General features: G+C 43.4%; 1 protein-coding gene across 4 annotated transcripts in view; it reads right to left on the reverse strand.

Annotated features, from left to right (window-relative positions):
* LOC311515705 (KAT8 regulatory NSL complex subunit 1-like) overlaps window positions 1–22,825 on the reverse strand; it is a 151,527-nt gene that overhangs the window by 43,999 nt on the left and 84,703 nt on the right. For all 4 annotated transcript variants that reach the window (XM_084618955.1, XM_084618954.1, XM_084618953.1 and 1 more), the window contains 3 exons: window positions 15,894–16,021; window positions 5,844–6,045; window positions 4,067–4,232 (listed from right to left, as the gene is read on the reverse strand). In XM_084618955.1, the coding sequence (XP_084475081.1) occupies window positions 4,067–4,232; window positions 5,844–6,045; window positions 15,894–16,021 (496 nt within the window). The remainder of the gene's footprint in view (window positions 1–4,066; window positions 4,233–5,843; window positions 6,046–15,893; window positions 16,022–22,825) is intronic.

Consider the following 22,825-nt stretch of genomic DNA (forward strand, 5'->3'; position numbering starts at 1 on the left):
GCTTCCCTTGACTACTCCAAGGCTTGAAAAAAATTGGCAGGTGGATCACTTGATTCAGGTGAAGCTTCAAGATGGCCTTGGGCAGAAACTTTGGATGAAGCCTTGATGTCACCCTGTCCTTATCACATAATGTATATGCCATTGCAGCCTGGATTTCCCTTATTCTCTAGGCTGCATTTCTAACCATCAAGGTGGTTTTCATAGACAAGCGGTATACAGAAAAGGTTGCTAGATGTTCAAAGAGGGGACCCCCATTAACCATGCTCCATGAAAAGATAGTTGAGATCAGTGTAAATGTGGCTGTCATGTAGGTCCATGAGGTCACATGCCCTAAGAGCATGAGATATGCTGACTGATGTTGCCAGGTAAGCCTGGCATTGATTGAAGTTCAGCATGGTGAGGAATCTGTCCTGTGGCAAGTAGTTTTTTACCACTGTGGAGTCAAATAATGCCCCTATGAACTCTGTTTTGAGTGAGGTAAGAATGGATTTCTCCCTTTTGACTCTGAGACCTAAGGGGGCAAAGAGTTGTAGTGTTACTTGAATGGAATTGCTCACTTGTTGAGGAGATCAACTTTTGGTAACCAGGTGTCAAGCTCTACATAGATTTGCACTCCCCTTGTATCCTTAGATAGGCTGCCATAACTGTGAGGCACTCGGTCAATACTCTGGGAGCTGCAGAGAGGCCAAAGGAAAGCACCCTGCATTGATAATGCAACTTTCCCAGAAGCAAAGTGAGGTATTTCCTGAGGGTCCGGTTGAATAGCTGTATGGAAAGAGACATCCTGTAAGCCGAGAGCCAAAAGCCAGTCTTGAGGATGTAGGGTAGGAACTAAGGAAACTAGGGTTACCAACCTCCATTCTTCACTGGGATTATGAAACAAAGTGAATAAATCTCTCTGCCCTAGAATTCTACAGACTCTCCTTCCATTGCTATAGAAAAGTTTATTTCGTTTAACAGTATCTCATGAGAGGGGTCCCTGAAGAGGGACAAGGAAGTGGGGCAGGGAGAGACTGAAACTGTATAGCACACAGCATGTCTACAATTTCTAGGACTTACTGGTTTCTAGGTTCCAGGCCTCCCAAAAGCAAAAAAAATGGTTCCCAAAAGGGTGGGGGAGGGGTGGGACAAAGGGAATACAAATCCTGTGGTTCTATGTAGCTCTGTAATTGGGTTTACAAAGCCCATACTAAGCATAGACAGATGGGGGAGGAGAGTCTTCCCTGCTCACAGGCAACCAGGCTGACCACACCCCAGCACAGCTGTTGGACCTGCCAATCATGGAGGCATGTACCCACAGCTGAGACCAATAAGGAAAACAAGCCTAGGTATAAAGGAAGGAGAACAGTGAGAGATGGGGAGGCAGAAAGGCCTGGGACATTTGACAGGCTCCCAACAGTCCTGTCAGATTTGCTGACAGGAGGTTGATGCAGAGCGTATGGCAGGGGAGTAAGGAGCAGAGCATCTCCATCTCTGGAACTTCTGTCTTTTCCTCAGGGGCTCTGTTGATCTCAGCTGGTGTGGGGAGCTTAGACATCTGTTCTTGGTGCTTTCGGTGCCAAAACATCGGTATAGTAAGTGGCATGACCGGGCTCCTCAAGCTGTGCCAAGTTTGTTCAGTGACCTGTCTGGGCCAAGCTGTCAGTAGGACCCGATCCAGACCTTGAACTGCCTCCTGGTTTGGACTACTCTGGATCAGCAAGGGAAATCTGTCTCTCCAATCACTCAGAGCAGTGCTCCTTGCTCCCTCTTTCCTCAGAAAATTGCGTTGAGGAGGGTATGGAGGCTCTCACAGACTCTGTAGTCAACAAGTAAGACTTTCTCGAAGCTCTGGGTGGACCCATGGATTACTGGTCTGGTCATTTTCTTCATCTCAGGTTTGGAGTACGCCTTCATGGACATCTTCAGGAGGAACACTTGTAGGTGGGACTCCCTTGCTTTTGGTGTCCTCTTTGAAAAAGAGCGACATGTGGTGCATTTTTCTGGAATATGCACTTCACTGAGGTAGAAGTCTTTTTGAGTGTCTGTCACCATATGGATAGCTTGCAGATGGACAGGAATTAAATCCTGGAATTTTGATTCTGCCATGTTCAGGGCACCCTGTGTTGGGAGCACCCCAAAGTTAAAGACCTTCTTTCTTTTACTTTTTGGCCAGTGGGCTTAAACTATGTTAACTTAACTATATTAAGGAACACTAAACTAAAAACTAGAGCAGCGGTTCTAAAACCGTGGGTTGGAACCCCAAAGTGGGTCATGACCCCATTTTAATGAGGTTGCCAGCACCGGCTTAGACTTGCTGGGACCCAGGGCTGAAACCCTTCAGCATGAGCGGTGGGGCTTCAGCTTCCGCTCCCCACCGCAGGGGAGTGGGGCTCGGGAAGGCTCAGGCTTCTGTCCTCCCTCCTGGGGTCGTGTAGTCATTTTTGTTGTCAGAAGGGGGTCGCGGTGCCAAGGAAGTTTGAGAACCCCTGAACTAGAGCAAAAGAATCACACAGTGCCCAGAGATGCAGACACTGCTGGGATTCTGTCTCTGCCTCAGATGGAACTGAAGGATGGTTGTGGCTGCCCTACCCTTTATGCCCTCAGGTACCAGGAGCAACAGGGCATTCAGGACACAGGGGCAGCACGCAAACACACAGAATCCAGTCTCCAGCACAAGGGCACCAGAACAGAATATATGTGGACAATCACTTGAAGAATAATTCTACCTGAATTTCCTCCAAAACAGAGAGTCGTTTTTTCCCTTCCCAGGTACAAGAGTCCCCTCTTCCCAGTTCTTTCCTTCACAGACATCAGTCCTCATATACCCACTTATGTAGTGAAACCTACTCAAGTCACCCTTCCAAGAGCCCAGTCCTGACCTAACTTTGAATACACCCAGTTTCCAGATGTCCACTGTCCCAGAAGTTAAATTAAAAAAAAAAAAAAGTAAATATACTAGAGAAAGTCTAATAGGGTACATGAAATCAAACAATTCCTGATCCCCCAACAGAATTTAGCTGACTCTCACTGGCTGGAACCAAATCAATCACAACCCTGGAAAAATAAATTTTCTCTTCAAATACACTTTGGGGAGAGCGCTGCCTAAAAACCAGCATTAAAATGAGTTTTAGGGCTAGTCTACACTGGCAACGCTTGTGTAGTCACAGCAGAGTGCTAGGAGAGAGCTCTCCCAGAGCTCTAAAAAACCCACCTCCACGAGAGGTGTAGCTACCAGCGGTGGAAGAGCAGCTCCCAGAGCCGGTGCACTGTTTACACTGGCGCTTTACAGTGCTGAAACTTGCTGCACTCAAGGGGGTATTTTTTCACACCCCGAGCAAGAAAGTTGAAGCGCTGTAAATTGCCAGTGTAGACAAGCCCTTAGTCATTTTTGAGTAGATTTCCTGTTGTTGATAATCCCTCCTACCATTTGTTTCCTTCCACATTGTTCTTTTTGTGCATGTATGCTAATTAGTTTAGTGTTACTCAAAAGGGGGTGAGATGGTCTCTTCTGGTTTGTTGTTGCAGCCCATGGAGACAGGAGCTCTTTATGAGGGCTAGACTTTTAGAACTTACTTATTTTTTTAAATACAAAAATAGCAGCATACTTTTCTAAGAGACAAGAAAAAAAAATTAGGTTAAGATTTGGTCTGGCTTTCCAAGATCCCCTTTTAAAGATCCTATTCTTTCCTTGGAAAGAATCTGGGAATTTTTCCATGGAAAATTAAACAATAACAAAAAGATTTTTCTTTCCAGAAGGGACACTCAAGAGAGGGCTGCAGTGGCACTGTCAAGAGCTCATCTATTTAAACATTAAACAGAGTAAAAATAGCAGTACCCTTCTATTCAGAGCATGGTATGCTGGGACATGTAGTCTCCATGGGCTGTATCTCTGTATTAAAAATAAGGGAAATTAGAGTCACACTGCATAACTTTGTGGGAAGCCTCTGGCAATTCCTTGCATATATACTACCCTAAAATTCAGTTTAGTGTATTTTAAACATTCTTGCCTGTAAATGGAAGGAGGAGCAGGACACCTGTAGAATAAAGTCCTTTATTTTATACTAAGAACGTGTAATCTACTCACCATGAGAGAATGACAGTATGGGATGGAAGCCAGAATCCAGCAGTGCTATACGCTCTTCTAAGGACATAGTGTCTGGGTCTATGGCTTGAATAGAGGTTTTACAACCACACAAGATACAAGTGCTGGGCCATTCACAGCTACACTTCATGGTGAGAGGTTTCTGCGGCTAGTATAAAGGAAAATAAAAAGATCAGCCATCTAAAAAGGGAAAAATCACCAGTGTTTTCCTTAATTTAAGAAGGGATGCTGATATTCAGATCCAATGTTTCCAGGGTCTGATTTCTACAGACAAACTACATTTCATGCCCTAACCAAAAAAAAACCAAACCTTTCAAAAAGGAAATATTTAGATAAATTTTGAAAGATAGACATAACAATGGTCTTGTTGAATGGACCATCTCCAGTGAACCAACAAAAGAGTAAACCAAACACAGACACACAGGTCCCAGTGCTCACTCAGCAGCAATAACAGTATGTATGCAGGGCACAGCAAGGAATACAATCACCTATTTCTTTCAAGTACTCTCCTTGCTCCTGGATTCCAGCTCTTATCCTTTGAAAAAATCATTTTCACTAATACAAGACTGGAATTCTCCTTGTGGCTAAACATAAAATTGAATTACAATGGTTTCTGGTAATTATACTTAGGCCTATAATACTAACATATGGTGCTATTTTAAAGGGACAATTCACAGTTAAACTTTTTTGACATTTCCAAGTGAGTATAGCTTGTTTCTTGTATCATCTTCTACTGAGCAGGAAACATCAAAATAAAGAAGAAGATGTTTGTAATGTAAACACTCTAAGCTAAAGGTAAGTGGTGGGAAATAGAAATTATGTCAGTGCAGAAACCAAAACCATAGTTAGGCTGTCACCGCTCGCAAAGGCATGGTCTGAGCACATGACTAGGATTCAGGTACTCTGGCTCTAATCCCAGCTCTTGACAGTTTCCCTGTGACCTTGGGCAATTCAATTTCTATGCCTTGGTTTCCCCAATTGTAAAATCATAGAATCATAGAAGATTGGGGTTGGAAGAGACCTCAGGAGGTCATCTAGTCCAAACCCCCTGCTCAAAGCAGGACCAACACCAACTAAATCATCCAACTAAATCAGGGGTCTCAAATTCGAATCATCAGGAGGTCCACATGAGGACTTGTATGTTGGCCTGAGGGCCGCATCACCCCCCCCAACTGCCCCCACCCTCCCCCTGCCCGTGGGGTGCTGCAGGGGGCTCAGGGCAGAGGGTTGGGGTGCAGGACGGGTGCAGGGTGTGGCAGGGGGCTCAGGACAGGGGGGTGGGATGCAGGAGGGGTTCGAGTTCCAGCCCGGCGCCGCTTACCTTGAGCGGCTCCGGGGTGGCAGGGGCATGCACTGGGGCTAGGGTAGGCTCCCTGCCTGCCCTGGCCCCGTGCCACTCTGCTCCGGGAAGGCAGGCACCTGCGGCCACGGGGGGAGGGGGAACAGAGAACTCCGTGAGCTGTTCTTGCCTGCGGGTACCTCCCCCGAAGCTCCCATTGGCCGCGCATCCCCGTTCTCTCTTCCCCCTCCCCCTGTGGCCGCAGGGAAGCAGTGAGCTTAGCGGGCCGCATGTTTGAGACCCCTGAACTAAATCAACAAAATAGAGTATCATCTACTCTCAGAGGGATGTTTATAATGCACTTGGAGACCGTGGGAGTGAAGGGGGTACTCCTTTGTGTTTAGACTTAATAAAAAAAAACGCAGGCTAGATTGTATTTTAGCAGCCATGTGGCTAAACTCACTGAGAGTTTGTACCTACCTTCTTGCTAAGGAGAGAGACAGTGTTAGCTCGGACCAGCTTGCGTTTCTTGTATCTGCAAATGGGGCGGATTCTAGCTGCAACACAGCTGTTGTCTGGTATGGAGGGTACAGTAGCCAGGCTATCCAGTCGTTTCTGTTTGAGAATCTCCTCAGCTTCCAAACTGGCCAGAGAGATGTTGTTGGAGTGGCTTGTGTGCAAACTGCAACCAAATAAATAAATAAATAAATAAATAAGACAGTGAGCCTCACTCAGCATGAGAGGGGTAAAAGTTAATACTGCATTGTGATGGCTGTGCTGTCAGATCACCTTCAGGTATTTTCTTAGGCAGTTAATGATTTTTATCAGTTTGGGTTCTTACTACAGCTGTGCTCCTGTTAACTTAGCTTCTAATAATTCTTTAGGGGGAAACATGCTCAGCTACTTATGCATCTAGTTGGAAATGAATACTGAAGGTCATAAAATCGCAGAAATGCAGGGCTGGAAGGGACCTTGAGAAATCATCAAATCCAGCTCCCTGTGCTGTGACAGGACCAAGTAAACCCAGATCATCCCTGACAAGCATATGTCCAACTTGTTTTTAAATGGTTCCAGTGATGAGGACTCCATGACCTCCCATGGAAGCCTATTCCAGAGCTTAACTATCCTTCTAGCTAGAAAGATTTTCCTGATATCAAACCTAAATCTACCTCGCTGCAAATTAAGCCCATTATTTCTTGTCCTACCTGCAGTGGACATGGAGAACAACTGATCACCATCCTCTTTGTAAAAGTCCTTAATATATTGGAAGACTTATCAGGTTGCCCCCAGTTGTCTTTTCTCAAGACTAAACATGCCCAGTTTTTCCAACCCTTCCTCACAGGTCGGGTCTTCTAAACCTATCATTTTTGTTGCTCTGCACTCATTCCTATTTGCCACACCCTTTATAACTGTGGTGCTCAAAATTGGACATAGTACTCCAGCTGGGGCCTCACCAGTGCCAAGTGTAGCAGAACAATTAGAATCATAGACTGGAAGTGACCTCAAGAGGTCATCTAGTTCAGTCCTCTGCACTCAAGGCAGGGCTAAGTATTATCTAGACCATCGCTGACAGGTGTTTGTCCAACCTGCTCTTAAAAATCCCCAATGATGGAGATTCCACAACTTCCCTAAGCAATTTATTCCAGTGCTTAACCACTCTGACAGTTAGGAAGTTTTTCCTAATGTCCAACCTAAACCGCCCTGTGACGGTGCCCCCCATAGGGCTTTATTGGAAATATGCTTATGAATGTATATATGACATATCTAGAATATGTTTTATGCTACATATGCCATGTAACAGATCTCTGTAGAGGTTATGATCTACTGAATCTATTAATCCTATTTGTATTCATGTATCATTTTTTTATTCAAAAAGTTATGAATATTGGCTGTGTACTTGCTTGATTTTTAAATAGCCTTTGTAAAGCATTTGATCAGCTTCTTGAGAACAGAATGTGCAAGTTAAATGCCCAATCAAAAAGCATTTAACGAACAATGGATGTTGGAAGGTCACAATCCACATAAGAAGTCTTCCTGGAGATATTCAAGATAGCATGTGGGCAATGGCTGCTGCCTGTAAAAACCTGAGTCATGCATGGACATGTGATTTGCTCATGTGACTCCAAAACTCCATCTTGTAGCTGGACTTCGCAAAGGAGAGAGGAGGGGGTCTCCACCCACAAGAGAGTCTATTTAAGCCTGTGCGAGAGCCCTCCATTTTGTCTCCAGCTGGCTAAAGAGAGCCTCTCTACCTCCAAGGATACCTGAAAGAAACTGGAACAAAGGACAGTAACTACAGGGGGTGTGAGTGATTGCTGTACCCAGACTAGAAGGAAACTAGTCTGTAAAAGGAAGCTTACTGGAATTCCTCTAAGGGTGAGGTTTTATCTGTATTCAGTTTTCTTAGACATAGACTTGCATGTTCTATTTTATTCTGCTTGGTAATTCATTTTGTTCTGTCTGTTACTACCTGGAACCACTTAAATCCTACTTCCTGTATTTAATAAAATCACATTTTACTTATTAATTAACCCACAGTACGTATTAATACCTGGGGGGGTGTGGGGGGGGGCAAACAGCTGTGCATCTCTCTCTATCAGTGTTATAGATGGTGAACAATTTAGGAGTTTATCCTGTATAAGCTTTATACAGGGTAAAACGGATCTATTTGGGGTTTGGACCCCATTGGGAGTTGGGCAACTGAGTGTTAAGGACAGGAACACTTCTTAAGTTGCTTTCAGTTAAGTCTGCAGCTTTGGGGCACGTGGTTCAGACCCTGGGTCTGTGTTGGAGCAGACTGGCATGTCTGGCTCAGCAAGACAGGGTGTTGGAGTCCCAAGCTGCAGGGAAAGCAGGGGAAGTAGTAGTTTTGGCACATCAGTTGGCAACCCCAAGGACGTTTCTGTGATCCAACCTGCCACATGCCCTTGCTGCAATTTAAGCCCATTGCTTCTTGTCCTAGCCTCAGAGGTTAAGAACAACAATTTTTCTCCCTCCTTCTTGTAACAACCTTTTATGTACTTGAAAACTGTTATGTCCCCTCTCAGTCTTCTCTTCTCCAGATTAAACAAACCCAATTTTTTCAATAATTTTAGGTTTCACAGTTATCAGACACATACTAATTATATTTGCCAGTCAGCAGGATGCACTTAAAACCGGGCATCCTCCCTTTTACTCCAACGGTTAAATAGTAATTTGACTGTGAGAAAAGATTCCATGGAGTATTAGAAATCTAATACTAATGCTCCCTCAATAGTAAGACAGAACTGTGTTAACTACAGACTATCATACACTCATCTACTATTAATCATGACTATACAGCAGTCTTTTTTCTGACATAACCTTGTGTCGGCTGTTGCTGGCTTATGCACACCTACCATGCTACATAGCTGTGTGTGTACCCATACATTCTGGGAACATCTGAGCAGCCATCCCACGCTGACTGAGGGAGTGGATTATGGGTTTTTCCCCTTCATGCAATGCACTTTGGAATGTCTTCCCATATCCGGGAGGGAGGAGAATTGACTGGCTAGGTTATGTAAACAGTCCTATCTACACTGAAGAACACCATTCACCTCAGGATGTTACAGACTGACTCACTATCAAAGCCAGAACACAATACACCCACTAATTTAGGAACTACATGTTAACAATCTTATGTGAAGGGACTGTATTTAAATTAACTCTTATAGAAGCTGGTCACAAACTCAAACTCCATTGTGACAACAGGATCCATCCAAGTCTTTCTGTGACCTGATGATTCTTTCACTTTATACCGCTTTGCAACTTTGTCCCCCCTCACAGCTCTGCTGTGCTTCAACAGACCTTTCTGTTTGTTGGACTGGACCCCCTCCAGAGCATGACAACTGTTGCTCAGCCAGCAAGAAAAATTGTTGAATGGGAGGTTCACCTTACTTTCTGAAGGTAAGCATGCTGCCTCACAATTCTTCCATGTCCCCACCAACCCAGGGAGAGGGGAAAAGACTAGAACACCACAAAGTGAACCTAAGTCTGCACTGTAGCAATGCATAGCACTACTAAGCTAATCTTCCTTGTCAAAGAAATTGCTTACTCATAATTATCGTTTTACTTCTCTGCCCTGCTTTAAATATACACAACAAGAATGACCTTTATAAGTTAACTTATTAGCAGCATAGTATTCCACATCACCCTGAACAGACTGTGTTAAGACAATACCATTTTATCTTGCAACTTCACAATGAACTGTCTATTGCCATAAAAGCAATCTTACATTCTTGCTGGGAATGTTGAAGTTGGGAATCCAAACCGATTTTCTTAGGAAATGAGCCAGGGATAAACATATAAGAGAAATTATGATTGATATATATTTAGCTGATCAGGTAATACTGCCAGCTATCCGTGGAACTTGTGAACCTCAATCCACATAACTCCTTTAAACTTATGTTCAACTGTTCCAACTCTTGTACTTTTATTAATGTCTCCGACTCAGCAATAGCTGAGATTTTGGCCCTGAATATCCATTTTATATGACATTTTATCATGGGATCTCAAAACACTCTTCAGCTAAAAAACACCTTAGAGGATTCATATTACTCATATTTTACAGAGGAAGCAAAAAGAGGTTAAATAACTGGATTAGAGTCAAAGCAAGGGAGACAAGGCTGTTTTGGAAAAGATAAATGAATTCTTTGCATTGGTCTTTACTGCAGAGGATGTGAGGGAGATTCCCACACCTGAGCCATTCTTTTTCAATGACAAATCTAACGAACTGTCCCAGATTGAGGTGTCAATAGAGCAGGTTTTGGAACAAACTGATACATTAAACAGGAATGAATCACCAGGACCAGATGGTAGTCATTGAAGAATTAACTGTGGTGTGTAACCTACTGCTTAAATCAGCCTCTGTACCAGGTGACTGGAGGATAGCTAATGTGACACTGATTTTTAATAAAAGGCTCTAGAGGTGATCCTGGCAGTTACAGGTGGATAAGCCTAACGTCAGTACCAAGCAAATTGGTGGCAACAACAGTAAAGAATAGAATTATCAGAGACATAGATGAACATGATATGTTGGGGAAGAGTCAACATGGTTTTTATAAAGGGAAATCATTCCTCACTAATCTATTAGAATTATTTGAGGGTATCTACAAACATGTGGCCAAAGGTGATCCAGTGGATACAGTGTATTCAAACTTTCAGAAACCCTTTGACAATGTCCCTCACCAAAGGTTCTTATGCATAATAAGGAGTCATGGGATAAGAGCGAATGTTCTCTCATGGATCAGTAACTAGTAACATGGATCAGTAACAGACAGATAACGAAGGGTAGGAATAAATGGTCAGTTTTCACAATGAAGAGAGGTAACTATCAGGGTCCCCAAGGATCTGTTGGGACCAGTTCTTTTCAACATGTTCATAAATTATCTGGAAAAAGGGGCAAACACTGGAGGTGATGAAGTTTACAGATGATGGAGAATTACTCAGGATAGTTAAGACCAAGGCAGACCAGTGGCAGGAAAATGGCAGATGAAATTCAATGCTGATAAAAGCAAAGTAATTCACATCGGAAAACATAATCCCAAATATACATACAAAGTGATGGGGTCTAAATTAGCTATTACCACTTAAGAAAGAGATCTTGTGAACAGTTCTCTGAAAACATCTGCTCAATGTGCAGCGGCAGTCAAAAAAGCTAACAGTGTTAAGAACCATTAGGAAAGGGACAGATAAGACGACAGAAAATACCATAATGCCACTATATAAATCCAAGGAATGCCCACACCTTGAATACTGCATGAAGTTTTGCTCACCACATCTCAAAAAAGATATATTAGAATTGGAAAAAGTACAGAGAACGATAAACAAAAATTATTAGAAAAATGGAAGATATTAAAAAAACTTGGATCATTCAGCTTGGAAAAGAAGACTGAGGGGGGATATGATTGAGGTCTATAATATCATGAATGGTGTGGAAAAAGTATTAATTGCTTCACAAAACACAAAAATCAGGTGTCATCTGATGAAATTTACAGGAGGCTGGTTTAAAACTAACCTAAGGAAGTAGTACTTCACACGAGGCAGAGTCAACCTGTGGAACTCGTTGCCTGAGAATATTGTGAAGGCCAAAAGTATAAACTGGGTTAAAAAAAGAATTAGGGCTAGTCTACACTGGCAACGTTAAAGCGCTGCCACGGCAGCACTTTAATGTGGCTTGTGTGGTCGCAGCAGAGAGCTCTCCCAGTGCTCTAAAAAAACCCACCTCCACGAGGGGCGCAGCTCCCAGCGCTGGTGTATGTCTGCGCTGAAACTTGCTGCACTCGGGGGTATTTTTTCACCTCCCTGAGCGAGAAAGTTGCAGTGCTGTAAAGTGCCAGTGTCGACAAGCCCTTAGATAAGTTCATGGAGGACAGGTCCATCAGTGGTTATTAGCCAAGATGGTCATGGATCCATCCCCATGCTCTGGGTGTTCTTAAAACCTCTGACTGCAAGAAGCTGGGACTGGATGACAGGGGATAGATCACCCAATAAATTGCCCTGTTCTGTTCACTCCCTCTGAAGCATCGGCATAGGCCACTGTTGGAAGACAGGATACTGGGCTAGATGGCCCACTGGTCTGACCCAGTGTGGCCATTTTTATGTTCATATGTGAGGAATCCTGAGGCTCTCATTACCCTTCTGACCACTGTATCACACTTTCTTCCTCAGAACACTAACTGCATTTGAATACATAGGACAGCTTGGAAAATCCACACTTCTAAATCTTTACATATATAAAACATTAGAAACAAAAAACAAACATTCCCTGAAAAAAAGCACAGGCATAGACGTCTAACAAAGTCATTACAATATTAACAGGTCTTTTATATGTAGTTGTTTGGGGGTGGTAAAAGGTTAGCTAGCACTCATCTGAGTGATTACATGAAAAAACCCAGGCAACGCCCCTCACTTTTCCATACACACACAACTGCATTTTTCAGTGAATAAAATATTTATTAAAAAAAAAAATCACCCATCTCTATATGTAGTGCATAAAGCATAGCCTTTTCACCTTCAACTCACTAGTTCGTTAGAGCTTACATTTCAAAGAGAAGGATTTAGATACTGTTAGCCCAGATTCTAGTTCATATTTTGTTGCCCTAGACAATGCAAGGTCAACTGTCTCGGAAAGTCTCTGACTGTGTAAATGTGGAAACTCAATTTCCTTTCAGTACTATGCATGTGCTTTCTTGCAAGACATAGGGAAGGTTATTAGCAGGTCACTGGGGAAAGTTCACAAAGCGGTTAGAATGTGCTTATTGACCCAAAACTATTTGTCAATTTGACGTGATTAGTTTTGGCTGTGAAAATGTTTTTCAGGGCCAGCTGTGTGAGTGGGAGTGAGAGAGATTGACTGTCCCTTATAACCATAAGCCCAGCAGTTAGGGTATTTACCTGGTATGTTTGAATCTCCACTCTGGAGCAGTGATCAGAACTCAAACTCTCCCCTCTCAAGTGAGCCTCCTAACCAATAGGCTATTTTGGTGTGGGTTGCTCTCAATCTCTCCTCCTGAAGTTGTTTCACTTTGTAGAAATACTTAAATACTCACTGGGCAAGAAAGAGAAAATGACTACAGCCTGGTGATTAAAACACACAGCTGGGGGGTATGAGATGTGGATTCAAATCTTCTGTCTTTCTGATACAAAATGGAACAGCTTCAACAGGAGAGACTGAGAGCAGAATAGTCTATAACCTGGTGGCTAAGGGTCTCATATGGCAGGGGTGACACCTGATTTCAAGTCTCTGCTTCAATATATATTTTTAGTATATACACAAAGTGGAACAGCTTCAACAGGAGAGACTGAGAGCAACCCACCCCAGAATAGCCTGTAGGTGATGGCGGTTACCTGGGAGGGGAGAGATTTGAGTTCAAGTCTCTGCTCCAGAATGGGGATTCAACCTGGTTCTTCCACATCCCAAGGAAGTGCCCTAACCACAGAGCTAAAGGTTACACAAGGGGGATGAATGCACATACAGAGTTTTCTGAAGCTGACCAGAATGTAATGTTCCTTATGATCTGTATCAGACTTTTCCAATTTGCTGCCAAATTATCAAGATTTTTTTTACCCTAACCAAATTTTTTTTCTGATTTTTTTGGTTTGCTGGCTGAATTGAAAAATAAATTTATCCAGCTCTAAGGATCTGTACCTCTGATGCTTAATTCCAGTGCATATGAAATGCTAGTAATGCAAATTCTATAGAAACAAAGCTGAAACGGGACACTTGAAAAATGTATAAGGAAAAATAGCTTTTATATATCCAGATACATACAATGTAAACATAGAAGAGATGGAAGGGGAAAAAAGAAAAGAGAAAAGAAAAGAAAAGGAGAAAACATGATCGGATATATCCAACCGCATCAGCAACACCTGCAAGCTTAAGGCACTTTTGAATAAAATTAGCAATCAACAGAATACTTCTATTTATTAAAACTAAGCATCAACGGAAAACTGGCAACCTGTTTTGTAAGCAGCTAAACCTGAAAATGGAATACATCCCACCTCACTCAGAGCAACAACTAAAATATAAATCCAAGAAATGTGCAATCCTCATAGTAACAGTAACAGGCATTCAAACTTTCCCCAAATGAGGATTTAATTAGCAACCTGCCAGAAACTGAATGGTGTAGCTGATTAGCATAAAATGGTGCTAACTGCAACCCCAAAAGAGGTTACAGTAAGAACTATTTTTTATTTTAGCAGAGGCTACTTGAATCAAGGTGGAGCACTGCATGCTGACACAAATAGATTTCACAGGATGCAACTCCATAGTCAGGCAACCAGCAAAGGAAAAATATTAGTCTTTTACCATTTTGGGCTTCTTTATAAAGGATGAAAGGCCTGAAAAATGGTTCGGTTTATTTAAAAACAAAAACAAAAATTTTCGCATTAGAAATTCAGGTCTTGTCCATACTGGAAGACTACTGAACAGGTGTCAAACACATGGCCTACACCCCAGATCCAGCCCCTAAACCCTTTCCTATTACCCATAGCTGCCTGCCTGCTGTGATCAAAGTGGGCTGGCAGAGAGCTGGGGAGGTAGCTTGCACCTGATTGGGACCAGGCAGCTGAGACCTTCCTCTCTCCACCAGCATTTGGTCAGAGCACCTTACAGGCCATGCCGAAAGGAGTCTCCTTTCCCATCTTCCCTACCCTGTCTCTGCCTCTGAACCCACAGGAGAAGACCCCTTCTCTCCCTCTGCTGCCTACCTGGCCTAGTCTTTTCCAGTCCCTCCACCCTGAGCCAAAGGGGACTTCTTTCCAGGCTTCCCGCTCTTTGCAGCTGCCACCACTGACTTGTCCCCACAGGATCAAATGAATGAAAGCATCTGCTTCTAAACTGCCCATTCTCCAGAGAACTGGAGGCGGAAAATAGGTGAAGAAATCCCCAGAGGTGGGGGAAGGGGAGGGAAATTATCAAGTGGTATATGTAAGGGGGAAGGTGGATGGGAATGATTCTCAAAGTGGAGCAGCAGGTAGGAAACATTCATAAAAAAGTGTGTGTGCAGATGGCAGGTGCACAAGCAGGGAAGACAAGGGAGAAGAGACTGGTCACGGAGGAATACACTGAGTGATAAGTTAGTGGACAACAGACAGACGGTTTCATAAATGCATTTACATTTTTTTTTAAAATCTTTGTCTTTAAAATGGCATATTTAAAATTTTACTAATAAAGAGGCTCATTCTGAGTTGTACAGACCATAACATTTGCCTCTTACCTGTGAACTTTTCGCTCCCAGCCCATGGACTTTGGGGGACAGAGTAACTTGGCCCTCACCAAACAATAAAGGTGACTGGAGAACTAGCAACATTAATGACATCACAAAAAGACACACTTGGGCAGCGGAGAGAAGAGTCCTATAGGCTACTTAAGTTTTATTTTTTTAACTCCCATATCTAACAAGCACTTGTTTGGAAGAGTGTGTTAAACATTCAATACCCTTTCCCCACTACTTTAATTACAGTATGAGAGCTCTCAACAGCCTGAGGTCCAAGATGTCATTCAGTACCACTAGGGAAGACATGATTGATTTCTGGTATTTCAGCGGTTGAAATATAAGCAGAAAAAGTGTCTTTCATGCTCTCTTTATACATGATAAAAATGAGAAAAGGTCACAAATCCAATTTTAAGGTGGAAAAATAAACCTTTGTAGGTTACCTTTAAAGATTACATGCATTTGGATTTGTGGGCAACACTGGCCATTAAAAGAAGATAAAGCTATATGTAACACTTTGCAACAAATACTCTGCAAAATATGCAACATTAAATGCTATTTTTAGTTACAAAATGTAGATCGCAATATATAACCTAATATCTATCTTCAAAAATATTTCTCCCCCATCAGGCATGTGCATTTATTTTGCTTCTTTACATCATGAATTGTATTCAAAGAGAGACGGTTCACCTATGATCACATTCTCAGCCACTATCACAAATGTCTTAATTATAAAAATTACTCAGAATAATCCCAAATATGAGATTGGTCAACCTATAAGAAAAGAAGAACTAACCAGTTAATTTTTCCGTTGACTTGGCGGGATGATGTGCAGGCTTTTGGGGGTCCTGGAGACCCACTGATGGGGGTACAGGAGGGACTTTGACACATAGGGTTTCCTAAAGACTGCGTAAGACGAGAACTCTGCAAGAGAAAAATAAAATCTCAAACTCAGGATAGCTTGATGAAAGAATGAATTTTGAAGAGGGATGGGGAGAAAAAAAGTAATCAATCTAAGCAGCATTTTGCAATTAAAAATAATGCTGAACATAGTCAGGCGGTCCCAATGCAATCAATTATTTACAGTTTCTTTCCATCCGCTTAGATTCAAGGATCAAAGACAGATTCTTCAAATCACTCCACATCAGTGATTTTAAATTGCATTCTTAGATGTTACAAAAAGTTGTCAAATACAATTTCTAGTCCTCTGATCTATAAACTGGAGACCACTTTCATTGCCTGCCAGCTTCACTTGGAATACGAGCAGCTTTGGTGTAGCAAAAATTTTGTTTCATACAAACTGTTCCAAAACTTTAACCAAATGCTAGCATCAATCCAGGATATCTGGTAGTCTAGGGGTATATTATATACTTACTGGACATGATTTTGAAACACTGTAAAAGGACCTTGGACTCTGACAGTAAGCTTTCAGTCCCAAAGCTTGATGTGTGCATGCATCTACATTTTATGTGAATTTAGTGCTAGCGAAAAATAAGGTAGTCACTCACCTTGCACAGCAACTGTAGTTCTTCAAAATGTGTGTCCCTATGGATGCCCCACTTCAGGTGTGCATGTGCCTCTCTCCACTAGCACTGTCTGTTCGGCTTCTCTATCTGAATGTCCAACAAGAACAGTCCAAAGCAGGGGGGAAGAAGGGCAGGTCCACCCATAGAGGGAAACATCTCGAAAAACCACTGTTACTGCACAAGGTGGGTAACCTTTTCTTCTTCTTCGATTAGTGTCCCTATGGGTGCTCCATTTCAGGTGACACCGGAGCTGTATCCTCACAGGGAGGAGGGAGCTTAGGAATCAAGTCCAAGACTAAAGACAGTACAGCAGATCCAAGAAGACAATACAGCAGATCCAAGTACTGCATCAGATCTGAGTGTGTGGAGCAAGCAAAATGTTTAGAAAAGATATGCACTGAAGTCCATGTAGCAGCTCTGCATATCTCAGACGCTGGTATGTTTTTGAGCAACACCGTGGAAGTTGCTTGTGATCTTGTATTATGAGCTATAATCCTTGGGGAAGCAAAGCACCAGCTGTATCATAACAAGCAGTAATACATCCAGAGATGCATCTCGAAGAGACTGTGGGCTCCTTTGATCTTTCTGCAGTGGAGACAGAACGTCTAGGTGATTTCTGAAATTACTTTGTCCTATTTAGATAAAAGTCCGTCATACATTTAATGTACGAAGGGAGGTCTACTGCTGAGATTTATGTGGTTTAGGAAATAATACTGGCAGATAAATAGACTGGTTAAGTTGGAAATCTGACAGAACATTAGGTAAGAACTTTGGGTGCAGTTATAGAAAAGACCTTGTCCTTGAAAAATATTGTAAATTGGGGGGAGAGGTGGTCCTGACATCAAGGCTCCAATTTCTCTAGCCCTGCAGGCTGACATGATAGCTACTAGAAAGGGTATCTTCATAGAAAAGTGAAGCAAGGAGCAGGTCATCATAGGTTCAAATGGAGACACAGGCACAAGGCAATGATCATGACACCAGTGGTTGAAACCTCTTCCATTTCTGGAGGTAAGTAATTGGAATTGACTTCTTTCTATTGTGTAGTTAGTATTACTTACTGTACTCCTGTCAAGCAGGTGGAGTCTAATCCTGTGAACCATCTAGGAGCTATGCTTGGAGAATGGATGACCCCCAGGTTGTGGTGAAGCACACAACCTGTATCCTGGGAGAGGAGATGAGGGAGGGTCAGAAGTTGGAGTGCCAGTTGGGGACACAAGTGAAGCAGGTAAGGTTACCAAGCTTACCTTGGCCAGGTCAGCATTATGAGGATAACCCTGGTCTTGTCCTGCCTTATCTTGTTCATCACACTTGGAATTGTTTGTGTTGGAGGGAATGCATAGAACAGACCCTTTCTCCAAGGAAGGAGAAAGGTGTCTCCCAAAGAAAGGTGACCAAGATCTCCTCTTGAGTAGGATAAAGGGCACTTTCTCAGCTGGATGTGGTGAACAGGTCCACTTGTGGAAGTCCCAACCTCTGGAATATCCCATGAAGGATCTGCGAGTTCAACTCCCATTCATAGTCCTGGGAGAAGCATCTGCTGAGCATAGTGGCATCCAGGAAGGTAAACGGCTGAGATCTAAATCTGATGGGCTATACACCAGTTCCATAACTTTATAGCTTTTATGCACAGGGAAGGCGATCTTGCGCATCCCTGTTTGTTGATATAGAACATGCAAGCCACATTATCCATCATGATTCTGATTAATTTGCTCTTGATGAGGGGTAGGAACTGAAGACAGGCATTCCTGACTGCCCTCAGTTCCAACACATTGATATAGAGATTGGTTTTCTACAGCGACCATCTGCCCTGAGTTGTGAGTGTATTGAAGTATGCTCCCCACCCTAACAGTGATGCATTCATTGTTATAGTTATTGTTGGAGCTGGGAGGAGAAATGGACACCTGTGCAGACATTGCATTCATCTTTCCACCAATGCAGAGAGTTCTTCACCTGGAGAGAAACCGTAACCTGCTTGTTTGTCCAAGCTGCCTCTGGTTGAGGAACAGGCCCTCCTGAACCAGGCCTCAAAGCAATGGAGGCACTATCTTGCATGCCCCGTCACAAAGGTGCAAGCTGCCATATGACACAGGAGCTGCAAACAGTAGAAGGGAGTCAACTCGAATTACTTACCTTCAGAAACGGAAGAGGTTCCAAGAACATCACCACTTTGTGCCTGAAACTGCCCTATTGTTAGTCATCATAGATTATCTGCTGGACTTACAAAAATTGGATCAGTTATATCTATTAGGTTCACCTCGCCATGATATTAGCTTTTCATTCCCCACTAGAGGCGTTTTCTATTTTTGCATACCATATGTCCTCGATATTTATTACAGGTCTGGAGAATCTTTACCCCCTGGTTAAGCATCCTTCTCTGTCTTGGGATCTCAACGTGGTACTTAGATACCTGCTGGGACCTCTGTTTGAGCCTATGGTGACCTGCTCCTTGCTTCACTTATCAGGAACTCTTGAGACTTTACAAATTTGTTCAGTTGTCTTAGATTTACAATTGGTCTCCACCCTCCATCCTTCTTTAGCACGAGAAAATACTCTGAGTAAAACCCTTTCCCTCTCTGAGGGGATGGGACTGGTTCTACTGCTCCTAAATAAAAGAGGGAGTGTCCTTCTTGACTAAGTATAGCCTTGTGAGAGGGGTCCCTGAAGAGGGGTGGGGAAGGTGGTGGCGAGGGACATGAAGAGGATGATGTAGGCCATTATAATCTCCATGACCCACTTGTCTGTTGAAATAGGTCACCAGGCCAGTTGGAAATGGGAAAGGTGGTCTCCAAAATGAAGAAGTGGGCATAAGGTTACAGCTTGCAAACTACAGGCAAGGGAGGATTTGAGCCTTCAATCAACCCATCAAAATTGCTGTTTTAATGATGACTGGGTACTAGCTGAAGGATGGTGGGAAGCTCTTTTCCTCTGGAATCCCTTTTTTCCCCCCTCCTAGAAGATTCAGTGGTTCTGTGAAAACCAGAGAACTGAGCCAGGTGTAATCTGTGGACAGTCTAAGACTTGCTAAATCTCCTCTTGTTTGTAGGAGTGTATATACCCAGACACCTCAATGTGGCCCTGGAATCCTTCAGCATGTGCAAGAACTTGTCCATAGTTCCTGAGAAGAGCATCTGACCATCAAACTGGAGGTCCTCAACCTGAATCTCCCTTGGGAATCCCAAAAACTGCAGCCGTGACACCCTTTGCATGACAATTGCCCCGGAGATGAATCTAGCAGCAGCATCTGCAGCATCTAGGGATGCTTGGACAGAGGTTTTGGCCAATAACGGACCCTCCTTAATGATGGCCTGCATGTGTTCTCTATGCTCCTTGGGAAGATGTTCAATAAAGGATTTGAACTTGTTGCAATTTGTGTAGTCATACTTGGCCATGATTGCCTGATAGTCGGTGATCCAAAATTGGAGGGTTGCAGATGAATAGCCCTTCCATCCAAAAAGGTCTAACCTTTTCATAAGGAGCAGGCAAAGAGTAATACTATCTACCCCACATGTTTACAGCATCTACCATCAGAGAATTTGGTGAGGGGTGGGAAAACAAAAATTCTGAGTCCCTGGGAGGAGGGGCTACATAATATTTCTTATTTGCCCATTTACCAGTTGGTGGTATGGTGGCGGAAGTTTGCCACACAGTCTTTGCTGGATCCAGAAGTGCTTCATTAATGGGTAGCACAAACTGAGTGGGTGTCACTGACTGCAAAATGTCCAGGAGTTTGTGATGTGAGTCTTTAACCGTAGCAAGAGGTATCTAGGGAGTGCCCACCACCCTCTTCACAAGGTCCTGGAATTGACAAAAATTGCTGGTCTTCTATGGTGGTGGAGGAATGACTGCCTTGTCTGCAGATGAAGACAAAATAGGAATTTAAGGGGTAGCCTCTTTGTCCACCCTAGCCTTCTACTTCCTCAAAGGTCTCCTCATGTGGGAGGTTTGGTGGAGGCGACAGCGACCCTAGTTTCCTGGTGCAGTGGAATCAGTGGTCTGAAAAACTGCTGCCAATATGCCACCCAAGGATCCCAGTATGGCCACTGGAGAAGCCCATACAGGAGAGGAGGTGGTACCTAGGACAGATCCCTCCATCTGTGACGTGGGCAGGGATCTTCATCAAAGTATGGATTCCTATAATGGTAAGAAGGAGACTAATTAAGGGTGTAGACTCCTGCAGTACTGGGAAGCACTGGTAATCTGGAGACTGGGGTCTAAGTACCAAGAGTCATCTGGTACCCACAAACAGGGAGCACTCCAGCTTGTCTAACACTGACAAGTCCCTGGTGTAACGGAATTCCTGTGGTACCAAGTGGGTTGGTACCAACTCAGCAGTTGACTTGGGTGGTACCAACGGTTTGGAGCTTGAAGGCACTGCGGATGAAGGTGTGTGCTTCAAATCTGTCCGTACTGATGGAGCCAAGTGGGAAGGCGGCATTGGTAAGTCTGAAGTAAACTGTGCTGATCTGGAGGCAGATGGTACCAGGGCCCTGCTGATACCACATATCTCTGAAGTGCTCTAGGATATCCCTGCTCTGCCGATACCAGAGAAAGTTTCTTTCCCCTCCATGGTACCGAGTCCAGACATCAAGGTCTCAGAAATCGCAGACCTTGCAGCAGACTGGACTTCTTGGGAGTTCGCTCCTTGTGGTGGGATACTGTAGCTCCACTTTTTTGGAGCTTTCCCTGAGTCCTCAGAGATCTTTAACTTCTTAAGTGAGACCTTAGCCAAAGGGGCACTGAATCTATGTGGAGATCAATGTATGGGGAGGGGGTGAGTGTCTGTCTTCTGAGCTGAATCAGAAGTTGGTCGAAGGAAGTGCTCTATGAGTAGCAGCTTCAGTTTTGTCTTCCAGTTCTTCCAAGCTCTAGATTTTAGGTCCCGGCAAAAGTTACACTGTTGGGAGATATGGAACTCTCCCAAGCAATGGATACACTTAGAATGGCCATCGCTTATTGGGACAGCCTCCTGACAAGAGAGTCAGGATTTGAAACCTGGCAAGCCAGGAATGCCTTTCCATGTCAAATAAGCTCCGCAGAAAAAATGGGTGAGAAAGGGGGAGAGAGGAGGTTAGGAAAAACGGAAACCTCTCACAACTATATACCAACTAACTAACTAAACAACAACTACAAAACATGCTGACGCATGCACAAGGCAAACACGCTAGAGCTCCACCTCAGGTCGAGGTGACAGAAAAGGAACTGACGGGTTTGCCTGAGCAACCCTATATGCCCTTGGAGCACAGCATGAGGTTGCACAGAGCACACATGGGCCAGACAGACACTTAACAGAAAATCTCTAATCAAGGGCTCGAGATGCACAGGCACACCTGAAGTAGAGCATCTATCGGGGCCCCTCTTGAAGAAGCAGCAGTAGTACACTGCAAGCAGCAGCCGCGCAAACTTCCCCTTACTACTCTGCCACCCGTAACTTGAAGGGAGCGCCTTTAAAGGCAAAAGGGAAATTCATCCTCCACAGCCCTCTGGCCTCTCTTTGGAGACTGCCGAAGAAGGGACTCAGTAGTATCAGGTGGGGTGGTGTTTTGGCCCAAGACCACAAACTCATTTTACAAAGGCCATTGAACAGTCATCTGATGGAACTCTCTCTTGATTTGAAAGATGTTTTCATACTGGCTATGAAACAAACAATCTGGTGGGGAGTTTTCTAGACTTTTTTTTAAATTTACATTCACTCAATTGCCAAGAAATATACAATACAAATATTGTGGTCAGATATTACAATGAGATGGCTGCACTTTAGTATGCAATTAATCTACATAGTTTTTGAGGAACTATAACAATTCCTATCAGTGCTGCTGATAAAGAGAGACTTAAAACAAAAAAAGGTGATGGGTTTTGATCTTTTTCAAAGCAGAGAAACCAATATTAAAGACATTCTCTATTAAAATCAACCATTGTCCTGAACAAACACTCATTAAGTGAGTTGTTGGCAGTAATGGTGTGGTCATATGCGGTGAAGGATAGGTAGAGCTGTGTCTCCCTCACTGTTAGCACTTGAGTCCATGCTTTCTGACCAGTTCACCTAATGGCTCTATGTATATGTTGAAAAGGACTGGCACATGAATGTGCGGAGCAAAGCACAATTAAATTCCCACTACATTTCTGAGACAGGCAAGTACAACTATTCCCATTTTACAGATGGGAAAATGGAGAAAGAGGTTTAGTAATTTTTTCCACTGCTACA

The sequence above is a fragment of the Lepidochelys olivacea genome (genome assembly GCF_965140295.1).
Source record: "Lepidochelys olivacea isolate rLepOli2 genome assembly, chromosome: 2".
NCBI classification, from domain to species: Eukaryota; Metazoa; Chordata; order Testudines; family Cheloniidae; genus Lepidochelys; species Lepidochelys olivacea.